Source organism: Triplophysa rosa, linkage group LG25 (genome assembly GCF_024868665.1).
Source record: "Triplophysa rosa linkage group LG25, Trosa_1v2, whole genome shotgun sequence".
NCBI classification, from domain to species: Eukaryota; Metazoa; Chordata; class Actinopteri; order Cypriniformes; family Nemacheilidae; genus Triplophysa; species Triplophysa rosa.
The window spans coordinates 15,633,989-15,645,796 of NC_079914.1; the positions used below are offsets into that span (position 1 = coordinate 15,633,989).

An 11,808-nucleotide genomic window follows, 5' to 3' on the forward strand; every position below is an offset into this window, starting at 1 on the left:
ATGCGTGTCCCCTTTAAGAAGTTTTCCAGTGTTGAAGTTTGGTTTAGGTGCACCTGGTAAAAACGGGGGTTTCTGCCTTCATGTTTGATTATACTGGGTTGATTGGGTGAATAAGTAGTAAGACCCGCCTATGTATAGGAGAAGTAATGGTATTGGTTAAGGGAGATGTCGAGAGAGGCATGACAGCAGCGAGTTTTGAGATCGGGTCGCTGAGGAGCTGGTCGGGGACAAAACAAGTGTCACGTTTATATCCGCAATCCGCGAGTTATATTTTTTGTTTTTTTCTTTGAAGTGTTTTGTAGGTTATGTGTTTGGTTTGACGCAGGCAATGTGTTAACTAATCGTTGACTGAGACTGGTCACGGATTCAATACTCTTAGGCCCGAGAGAGAGACCGCACGTTCGGTTAGCATTAGCTTAGTTGCCGGATCGCATAGCGCTATCGTACGTGTTATGGTGCTATAATCTATAATAGTGCTGGGCTGGCTTGCTCATTTGGTCGTAGGACGGGATTAAGGAGCCAGATAGCTTTTGTCTGTATACCAGATAGCGCACCCAGCCACCGGGAGTGTTGGGTGTTCCTCCGGCATCGTGGGACGGCTGGCGGAGAGTGACTGATGGTGTTTTCTGTGCATGTCCAGGAGAATATCGTGAGTGCATAAGGAAAAAAGGTACATTTATTGGTTTTATTCTGCTCGCGGAAGAGCGAAGAGGCCAGTTTGCTGTTTCATAGGCCCCTACGTTCACAAGCAACGACTCAGGCCTGCATCGGGGTGGGGGGGTTGTGGTTTGTGAGTGTGAGTGGGCCCACTTAATTTTATCTTATTGAATACCTCTTTAAATTCACAGTTTACCGTTGGTACGCCAGTGAAAGGTGTTAATTTACTGAGGAAATTTAACTGTGTTCGGGACATTCATTATCACTAAATTGTATTTCTCATGGTGCTTCCCCCACGTGTTAGGGGGTGTGTGTAAAATATCTGCCAAGTGAAAAGACATAAAGTGTATTGAAACTATCAGGGTTTTGGGTTAAGTTTCTCTAGGGGATATAGTATATTGTTTATTTTTCGGTATATTGGTTATTTCAGCGGTACATCTCCCTTTTGAGTTTCATTTGTGTTATTGGACTATTTTTATGGATTATTCATACCGGATATCCACCCATAAATATCTTTTTATTTCTATTGATTGGTAGGTTAACTTTATTGCATTTTATTTAATTCTGTTTATAAATAAATCACTTTAACTAAACTTTCTCTAGGTCATTTATTTATTAGCTGAGTTAACAGAGAGGGGAATTTAATACTTTGTCGAGAGACACTAATAATAAGGATCCGGTGCTCCCCCCCTATAGAGTTTAGGTCAGGCAAGCCTAGAAGGGTAGGGGGCGCTACATAAAATGGGGGCTTGTCCGGGATTTCTCCCCTCTGTGTTATCCTAAGAGAAGAGAATAATCAAAACCTGTTAAGACCCCTTAAGTGGATTCCTGAGAAAAAAAAAGATATTTTACACCACTTCATTTTTTCTGTGGAAAGATGTCTTTCAGAAGTAATCCTCTCCTCCAGAATGAACTTGTTGACTGGTGCAGAGAGGCTGGAATCGACCCAGCTCGCGCTGTGCTGCTGACCGGCGTACCAGAGAGTACAGAGGTTACACACATTGAAGAGGTTGCAGAAAGGGTGAAAGTCTTCAGAAGGGTGCGCATTCGAGACACTAAAAAGGGAGCCACCCCCTCTTCACTACTAGTGTTGTGTGAATCTAAAGAGGCTGTAGACCCAACACGTTGTCCTACCGAACTGAGAATGTCTTTGTTGTGGTTATTCTTCCAGCGACGTCTACTTTAAAAAGTCCAGCGTGTTCAGTTGTGATGTTTGTGATGGTGAGATCTCCAGTCTTATTGTTCAGCATCAGTCTGTTTTTGAATCTCTTATCTTGAGATAATCGCATCTCATCGCTCTCTTTATCTAATCTCGCTGCGAAGTCCTGTTTATCTCCAAACCTCCACTCGATCACATCTATTTTCTGTATTTCAGTATCAGTGTGTAGAGTCACAGAATCTCCCTCCATCACTGACACTTCATCTGTATCACCAAACACATCTGAAGACATAAACAGATACAGCAGAGCCTAAGATCAAATGAGTCAGTTGACAGGGTTAACAAATCTAGGAGAAACATGAAATATCTATATAAAATGTAGACTACAACAACTAACAAAATGAACACAGCCCATACATCTTTAAATGTGTTGAGTACATTTCAAAAACAAAATATGTTGCCAAATGAACTTACCGTTGATGAGTAAAGAGATGATAAAGAGTAAAGAGATTGTCTTCATGTTGTTGTAGATGTTTAAGTTCATAAAGATGATCTGTAATGTTATTCAAGTGTTCAGTGTTTGATCTCGGACTGTTATGTTGATGACGATCAACCAGAGAATGGACAGTGTTAATCTCTGATTGGATGTGAGGTATGGTGGACCACCCACAATTCAGGATGACCAACCCACAGTGTGTTTGGTTAATGACATTTACAAGAAATGTGGTCGGAGTGGTCAGAAATTTTCACGGTTGCTGAATGTAGAATAGGGAAACAACTTTGAAAAGGGCATTTTATACATTTGGGTTTTGAATGGACTTTGTCATGTCTTGTCTGTATTATTAGAAAATCTGAAATTTACTATCTGGGTACAGCGCCTCTCCAATTCTCTCACAAACTTTTGAAATGTATAAATCACAGTTTTTAATCAGTTGTGCTATTACAAATCTTTGCAGAATCAAACGGCGTTGATTACACAACATTTAGAAAAAGTTTGTTTGCCAATTCATGCACACAATCTTTTATTGTTTTAAATGCGTTTATTTTAACAGTGTGGACAATTTAAATGAAACTGAAATAAGCATGGTCCTTTTGAATAAAAATAAATACATTTTTTTTTAAAGTTTTTTAAATAAAAACTCAGATATAAAAGCATCAGGCTTTTGTGACTTTAGTTGGAAAATGGGAACGATAATATTTACTGTAGCTTTCAGTATACGTGCACGTCTTTTTTTAACCCAGTGAGTGGGTTGTCTCTTAAAGATACACGGTAAAAGAATAATTCACCAAACAAGTCAGCAAGATAAAGTCAGAAAGATATTTTGAAGAACGTCAATAACCAAACCTGTCCTTTTTACTGCCCCTTTGCCAAAAGAAACTAAATAAAAAACAAAAAAGATAAACGGTGTGAATCTCAGTGTGTCTGCGTGTGAGATACAAATGCATTAAGACGTTCAGTCTACATTGTAAAAAAATCACTATTTTCAGCTGCCTTAAACTTTAAAAAAGTTCAATCAAATGAGTTTTATGAGTCAATTATTGAACTAACTTAAGAACTAGATTTTTTTTAGTCTGCAGGTACACTGTCAAAACACTAGATGGTGGTGTTCAACAGGCAGAGGTCAAAAGAAAGCCTTTGGTGTAGGGACATATTTATATATACAAGAACAAAACACTTAATTATTTGTCATTGTTTTTTACAGAAAGACTCGATTTCAGACTCAATCTTCACAAATGCCACATATTGTTAGAATGTACAATAGGTCTGATGGTGTCTGTGATGCCTCGTGTTTAAAACTTTAAGATTTGATGTGGTACGCCAGAACAGCGACAGTAGCCACACCCACCACAGCAGAGACGACCAATCGGATCAGAGCTTCAAGACCATAACAGCAGCACACACAGTCTGATGGAGTAAAACACAAATTCAGTACGTTTCAACAAGACCACCACTATTTCATCTCACAAATAATCTTAAATATCATTTAAAGTAAGGCGTGTAATCTCAAAAAATCATTTTACTCGGTTGTGTCGGATACGGTTGGGTTTGTCCCTTTTTGACCCAACACTGGGTCACAGCTTTTTTTTTTAGTTTAATATAGAATCTCTGCTCACTATAGACAGTCATGTTGAATGTGTATGAGGTCTTTTGTTGGCCGCTGATGGTCATGTGATAAAGTCCAGTGTGATTAGTTGTGATATTTGTGATGGTGAGAGATCCGGTCTGATCGTCCACCTGCAGTTTGTCTCTGAACATCCCATCATGAACATCAGCACATACTGACACTTTATTATTAGCTCTGACTTTAGCAATGAGAGTCTCTTGAGGTCCAAACGTCCACATTATCAGTGTATCGCTCTGTATTTTAGTATCATTCATGTGTAGAGTGACAGAATGTCCCTCCATCACTGACACTGACTTCACTTCACCTGCATCAGCACCAAACACACCTGAACCACACGAACAAAAATGTGTTGAAGAAAAAAGATCAAAGTTTCATACACATAGCCCTGGTTTCACAGACAAAGCTTAAAGGGATACTTCACCCAAAAATGAAAATTCTGTCATCATTTTCTCACGCTCGTGTAATTTCATGCCTGTCCTGTACACATTATTCTGATGAACACAGAGAAAGATATTTGGGAGAATGTTTCAGATCATTGGGACATTCATTTGCGATGACAGAATTTTCATTTTTGGGTGAACTGTCCCTTTAAGACATTTAATTTTGAGCTGTCTTAACTGAAAATAACTTGCCCTGACATATCTTAAAATATTTTATCTAAATGTTTTCTCTCAAAATGCACATCAGTAATGCTTTTTTCTAAGGCATTTTAATAAAAGTGACTTAAATAGCCTAAATTAACTAAGGCATAGTCCACACCGTGTCTCCACCGGACGCGACAGGTGTGACACAACCAGTGTTGGGTAAGTTACTCCGAAAAAGTAATTAATTACTAGTTACTAATTACACATTCGATAATGTAATTAGATTACTGTACAAGTTACTCTCTTCAAAAAGTATTTAATTATTTATTACTAATTACTTTCTATATCCTACATCAACCTTGATGAGTTAAGTGATTCAAGGATAGACATGAAACGGCTCTTTTAATTCATTCAAATAAATAATATAAAACTACATAAAGTATTATTATTAATTACAAATGTGAGAATTATACATTAAAGCAAGGATTTTGAAGTTAGACTTTGAATTTTGATGTAAATTCCTCTTCTGCACACACATATTACACAAAGTATTTAGTTTAATTACATCAGAAGTAACTGTAATTAAATTACAGAAAAAACAAGAGTAATCCCTTACTTTACTTTTTCAAGGGAAAAGTAATTAAATTACAGTAACTAATTACTTAGTAACTAGTTACACCCAACACTGGACACGACAACCTGCTTGCCGCGTCGCATACAGTGTGGAGAAAATAAAAAATTATAATGGGTTCTAATGCGTTTGTAATATCTTTTGTCATGTCACGTCGTGTCCGGTGTAGACATGGTTGTCTATGAAACCGGGCCATTTTTTCTGATAATACCAATTAAACATTGATTCGAGTAATACTATGTTGAATAGAAACATCCTTTATCATGTGAAATTGTATCCTGAACAACTTACCCGTCATACAGAAGACGCACAAAGAGAGAAACACGGGAAACATTTTCTTTAACAGCGAAGGGGTTTGAAATCGTGTCAATCTGAAGGAAACACGGCTGATGATGTGAAGCATTCAAACTTTGCCCACCTCCATCTCTTCATAAACCCCGCCCTCAATGGACTGACAGAGGGACACGCCTCCAAATGTTCTGCCTAAGAAACAAGCTCGAGCTACACTTCTTAGTTCTTCACCAATGTTAACTTCAAATGTAGATTTCCTTATCAAAGCTGTAGTGAGATTTTGTTTCACAGCCCTAAAAACATTAAGGAACATGTTTTTCATCTTTGGTTTTCTCTGTTGCCTGATGGGTGAGTCATACGCATATATGTTTTTAGAATTTATGTTAGTACAGATACAATAATTTGACAAAGTCCAACATGTTTTTCTACGATTATGGGTTTTGTGAAAATATTGAACTTTATGTCAAAATGAGTTTGGGACCCATCAGAACTTTTTGTAATTTTCTGCTAAAGTTTTATGAATCCACCTTAAATTTACTGACGATTTTGAATGTGTTAAAAACTCCGTGTTCGTGTTGTTCAGGTGTGTTTGGTGCTGATGCAGGTGAAGTGAAGTCAGTGTCAGTGATGGAGGGACGTTCTGTTACTCTACACATGAATGATACTAAAATACAGAACGATACACTGATAATGTGGACGTTTGGACCTCAAGAGACTCTCATTGCTAAAGTCAGAGCTAATAATACAGTCACACATGCTGATGTTCTGGATGGGATGTTCAGAGGCAGACTGCAGGTGGATGATCAGACTGGATCTCTCACCATCACAGACATCACAACTCAACACTCTGGACTTTATCACATGACCATCAGCGGCCAACAAAAGACCTCATACACATTCAGTGTTACTGTCTATGGTGAGTAAAGATTTCTTCTTTATAACGTGTAGAAGACCGATAGATTCACTTACAGTGTACTGACTCTTATTATTCCTTACAGAAGCGAGTCTGACCGTTGTGATCTGTTGTGTTGTTGGAGCTCTGTTGATCGTAACTGCACTTCTGATCTTCTACATCTGGAGGAAACACACAAACACACAACAAGGCAAGTATTAACTACTGCTAAATTACCTGTCAAATAATGGTTTTATTGAAGATAATTAATAAGTCAAACCTGCAATAACTGTACTTTATTTATTATTGTTGTAGAAGCGGTTCAGAGCGGTGAAGAGGAGATCACTTACTCAGATCCAACGTTCCATAAAAGACAAACACACCAAGCGGTGAGATCATTCAAGCGTGTATGTCTGTCTTTATCGTTACATGTAATCTGCCTGATTTGTTTGTATCGCACTCAACACCTCTATCCCATCTAAACTTGTTAAGTGTGCAAAAATTCAATAATCACCTTTTTTAAAGCGTATTAACATGAAAGTGCATCAAAAATGTCTACAAAAGTTGATACTTAAGTGCACAACAAATGTGTTGACAAGCAATAATGGTTAACATTACAAAGAGAGGTAGAATGAAATGACTATTCTGAGCATAAACGGGTTAAACGTTCTTTAAGCGTCTGCTAAAACAGATGCTGTGAAAAAGGTCTGGCAGGAAACTGAGCCGTCAGACGTGGAAAAAGTCGAGTTCCTGTGTGATGGTGTGAAAAAGAGGAAATGAAAGCTAAAGAGAGAGTAGAAACAGAAATCCAAACTATTTAAGAAATCAAACACACAACACACTCTTGATATGATGGACTTTAGTGATTGTTATTGATGAAATGTTGTGTGTTGTGTACAGAGAGCAGAAGTGGAGGACGAGGTGATGTACGCCAGCGTCAATAAAAGACGATGATCAATCTCACATTGTGATGTATTCAAGTTCATTGTCACTTCAGCTTTAATGTCTGTTTCATTTCAAACAATCGGCAGTGCTTCTGTTGTTTAGTAATATGCTGTTGTGTAGTTTGTCATACTTAATTGTGTATTATGAGATTTAAAGATACCAAAAGGCCCAACATCACAAAGTCTACTACAACTTAAGAGATGCGAGATTTTACTGCATGTCAACGACAATTCACCATAGAGTAAATATTATTTACAGAATGACTAGAGAATATTGTCATAAATAACTGAGAGTGTGGGTATGAGCAAAGGGTCATTGTGGTTTTAAAAGCACGCTGTGTTTCTAGTATTTTAGTTGGTCTGGCAGCTTCTTGTCTGGGTGAAAGTCAAACCTGATGTGGAAAGAAATGTGGTTTTGTTCTGCTGGTAAATATAAGATGTGTGTTGGTCTGCTCGTGGCCATTTGTGGTTAATGTACATCTGTGTGTGTGTGAGAGAGGTGTGGTTTGCTCAAAAAACACCTTTAACAAAGTTCAGTTTAAACATCGATGTTAATGTTTAAATAATAAAATATTGCTTTGAATCAAACTGTGATATTACTGTCACTGTATGAATGTGAAATCAATATTCAAGGATTTATGTGTTTATTATTTCTCATTCTTTGAGCTCGCAAGCAATGCTCAATTAAATACATATTTTCTTCAGCCTTAGATGAAACTCAGAAGGATCACCCGATTTATTCACCCTCATGTCATTCCAAACCTGTTTGACTTTTTTTCTTCTGCAAAACACCAAAGAAGATATTTTGAAGAATGTTGACAATCAAACAACACTGAACCCCATTGACTTCCATTGCATGAACACAAAACACACATTTCTCAAAATATCTTCTTTTGCGTTCCACAGAAAAAAAAGACTCACATACAGGTTTACAGCAACATGCTACTCCTTTAAGATTTATGTAGGCAATAGATTTTAATTTTTCAATTTGAAAGTAAAACTCACCTCTCACAGAAGATCTTTCTGCAGAAAAGCTGTCAACAATATAACATCAAGTAGTGATGCAGAAATTAATCTTTCTGAAGCAATGAGACTTTAACACGGTTTGATTTACCGCCATCTGGTGGTGGAGAGATGAAATGCACTTCCAAACGAGTCCTGTCGCTTTATGGCTTTTCAACCAGGAAAAGCCATTTTAAATTAAAACAATTAAAAACAGACTGACGTTAAATACTCTCATCGCCAAGTAGCCTTTACATGCACATTACATTACGAATTAAGAATCTAAGAATGTCAATTTTATGTATATAAAAATATGACTATACACTATTTATTTCTTTAACCTCGTGGCGTTAGGTTGTGGGATGATGTTTATTTGTATGTTTACAGTTCTCTATCGTTCTGCTATGAATTATTACAATGCTAAATGTTGTCAATACTTGAGAGAATAATCAATCTGCAGTTACGCAACTGAAACACTAGATGGCAGTGTTTAACAGGCTAAAGTTAGTGATTGGCTTTAAAGGGATAGTTCACTCAAAACTGAACATTCTCTCATCATTTACTCTCCCTCAGATTGTTTCAAACCTGTATGAATTTCTTTCTTCTGATGAACATAGACAATGATATTTATAAGAATGTCAGTAACCAAACAGATCTCATCCCCCATTTGCGCATTTGTAGCGAAAATAAATATGGGAGTCAATGGGGAATGAGATCTGTTTGGGTGCTGACGTTCTTACAAATATCTTCCTTTGTGTTTAGCAGAACAGAGGAATTTATACAGATTTGGAACAACCTGAGGGCGAGTAAATGATGACAGAATTTTCATATTTGGGTGAACTATCCCTTTAATGGAGTCCACAACAGCAACAGAACAAGAAGAAAAGAGGAACCAGAGCATCATGAACAGTTCATAAGTCTGAAATAGTTTCACTCAACAGCTTTGACAGTGCTGTGGCATATAAAGTAAAGATGTGTAGAGATGTAATTATCTTAAATACAGTTATGAAACTATCAGGGTCAAATACTGATTAAAATGCATATCTTGTAAATTCACTGTAAGTCACTTTGTATAAAAGTCTCTGCCAAATGTAGGAGTGCATGTTGGTTGATCTTATAAAAAGGTCTTTAAAGCTGCGTCTGAATTCGCTCACTTGTTCACTCATTCACTATTCCCTATATAGCGAATGCTAAATAGTCCACTATATGGGGAAGAAGTGAATGAAAATGAGTGAACGATTTCGGACAGTGACGTAAATCCTGCGTCTGACAGAACTGCCGAGGACATTCGTCACAACGCTTATAATACACCTGTGGAGGAAAACGGGTTGGTTGTTCAGGTGTGTTTGGTGATGCAGGTGAAGTGAAGTCAGTGTCAGTGATGGAGGGAGATTCTGTCACTCTACACACTGATCTCACTCACGTACAGACAGATGATGTGATGTGGACATTTGGACCTCAAGAGACTCTTATAGTTACAATCCATAGAAATGGTGAAATCCCATTATTTAATGTTCATGATGGGATGTTCAGAGACAGACTGCAGGTGGATTACCACACTGGCTCTCTCACCATCACAGACATCACGACTCAACACTCTGGACTTTATAAACTTACCATCAGCTGCGGAGCCGACCACTTCTGCTTCGTTGAGATCTTTCACCAATTCAATGTTACTGTCTATAGTGAGTAAAGCTTTTTTTCAGGTTTTGTCATTTTCACAATTAAAATGATTGTATTTTGTTGTATTGACAAGCTGGAATTTGTTAACTGTAGTAACGTGATTATAGTGTGATGGAAAGTGTAAATCGGACTCGGACTGACATATTCAATGAGAGTTGTGTCATTACAGAAGCAAGTCTCACCTTCATTCATATAGTTGTGATGTGTTGTGTTGCTGTTGGATGTGTGATGATTGTAACTGCACTTCTGATCTTCTGCATCTGCAGGAAACACACAAACACACAACAACAGGGTAAATGACATGCACTTCAAAACAAAGCAATCTATTATATAAAGCTACAAACTCTATTATACTGTTTCATCGGACGCACGCACCTGACCCGCAGTTAACTTCCGGTGTGTGTTTGTTTATCGCTCTGGCTAGTGGCTAAAAATATAACCATTTATATTGCATTTAATTTATATTACTGCATACTAGTTGTATTAACGATTTGTTGGATTTTGTTGTAGGTTAATTTTATTAAATAAACAACCTTCTTTGCTTGTCATCAGAAATAATCTACACTCTGTTGTTTTTGGATAAGTGCAACCCAGAAACGCGCGCATGAGCAGTAACGCTTTATGTTAAGATGAAACCGTCTGTAAATGTTATAGACAGTAATTGTTCAATTCAATAATATACTTAACTTCTTTATGAATGGTGTCATTGTTTTAAGTTTTTGTTTTTTGTGTTTATTATTATTGCTTAAAAAAAACAGGATGGAGCGGTGAAGAGGAGTTCACTACTGTAATCTATGAAGTACAAACAGATGGTGAGATCATTCATGTGTGTCTGTCTGTATTGAAGGAATAGTTCATCCCAGAATGAAAATGACCTCATCGTTTACTTACCTGCTGCACATTATCTGCATAACAAAACCAGCCCTGTATGCCACTGCCATACCTATATATACTTACAGTCACTGTTATGTTTCTTTAACTATTACTCTTGAAAACCACTGTGATCATAAACACAGACAGATTTTATAAACACAGACTTTATAAATATCTTCATTTTAAGAATGACCACAGATAAAAAAAATCCTTAATCCGCAGAATAATATTTCAGCCGTTTCAAAAATAGCTCTTGAAGCATCTGTTGAAGCAGAAGACCCTAAAAATATACACACATAACATTATAACATTCATAAATACACTGAATTATGAATATTGATTTTGAAATGATGAGTAGAAGTGATTGTTATTGATGAAATGTTGTGTTTGTGTGTTGTGTACTACAGAGAGCGGCAGTGGAAGAAGACATGATGTAGGCCTACACCTGCATCACTAAAAGACTGTGATCAAACACATATTGTTTTGTTTTTAAGCAAAAAACAAATGTTATATTTTGTTTATAAACACGGTTTATTAGCTGAGGACACTAGATGGCGCTCTACAATTAAATATCAACGAACCTTAACGTCAACTCATCACTCTTTTAAAGTCAAACTGTGAGGTCTGTTTTCTTTATGTTTCTTCATTTCAGCAATGGAGATCCGAAGCACGTTTCAATAAAGAAACATGTTTTAAACTTAAACTATTGTGTGGACTGATTTGTTTTGACCCCTTTCTACAGTTAAAAGCAAAAACCATGCTTACTGTAATAAATGGATTTTATTTGATATATGTTAGTTGCCAACCACAACAACAAAAGTTGAACTTTTTCTTTATTTTTGAACACACACTGTGCATGTGGATTTTGTGTGCATCTACATAAGCTGTATAAATAAATGCGAGTTGCAACTGAATGAAGCATAAGATTGTTTCTTTGGTCGAGAAACAGTATAAGTTATAAATGTT

At 36.9% G+C, this 11,808-nt stretch overlaps 2 protein-coding genes across 2 annotated transcripts in view; one reads left to right on the forward strand and one right to left on the reverse strand.

Annotated features, from left to right (window-relative positions):
• LOC130548534 (uncharacterized) overlaps positions 1 to 5,455 on the reverse strand; it is a 16,786-nt gene extending 11,331 nt beyond the window's left edge. The window contains exons 1-2 of the mRNA XM_057325374.1: positions 5,449 to 5,455; positions 4,153 to 4,267 (exon numbers count right to left, since the gene is read on the reverse strand). Of these exons, the coding sequence (XP_057181357.1) occupies positions 4,153 to 4,267; positions 5,449 to 5,455 (122 nt within the window). The remainder of the gene's footprint in view (positions 1 to 4,152; positions 4,268 to 5,448) is intronic.
• A 236-nt stretch (positions 5,456 to 5,691) lies between these two features.
• On the forward strand, positions 5,692 to 7,826 carry LOC130548442 (uncharacterized). Its single transcript, XM_057325210.1, has 5 exons — positions 5,692 to 5,796; positions 6,032 to 6,364; positions 6,447 to 6,551; positions 6,656 to 6,729; positions 7,241 to 7,826. Exons 1-5 carry the CDS (start codon positions 5,760 to 5,762, stop codon positions 7,292 to 7,294), a joined length of 603 nt encoding a protein of 200 aa, XP_057181193.1. The 5' UTR covers positions 5,692 to 5,759; the 3' UTR covers positions 7,295 to 7,826.
• The last annotated feature ends 3,982 nt before the right edge of the window (positions 7,827 to 11,808 follow it).

Bases quoted from the DNA above. Each gene is read 5' to 3' on its own strand.
- LOC130548442 (XM_057325210.1), top strand. From the start codon at position 5,760: ATGTTTTTCATCTTTGGTTTTCTCTGTTGCCTGATGG. The intron at 6,552-6,655 runs GCAAGTATTAAC...TTATTGTTGTAG, and splicing joins ACACACAAACACACAACAAG to AAGCGGTTCAGAGCGGTGAA. The intron at 6,730-7,240 runs GTGAGATCATTC...TGTTGTGTACAG, and splicing joins AAAGACAAACACACCAAGCG to AGAGCAGAAGTGGAGGACGA.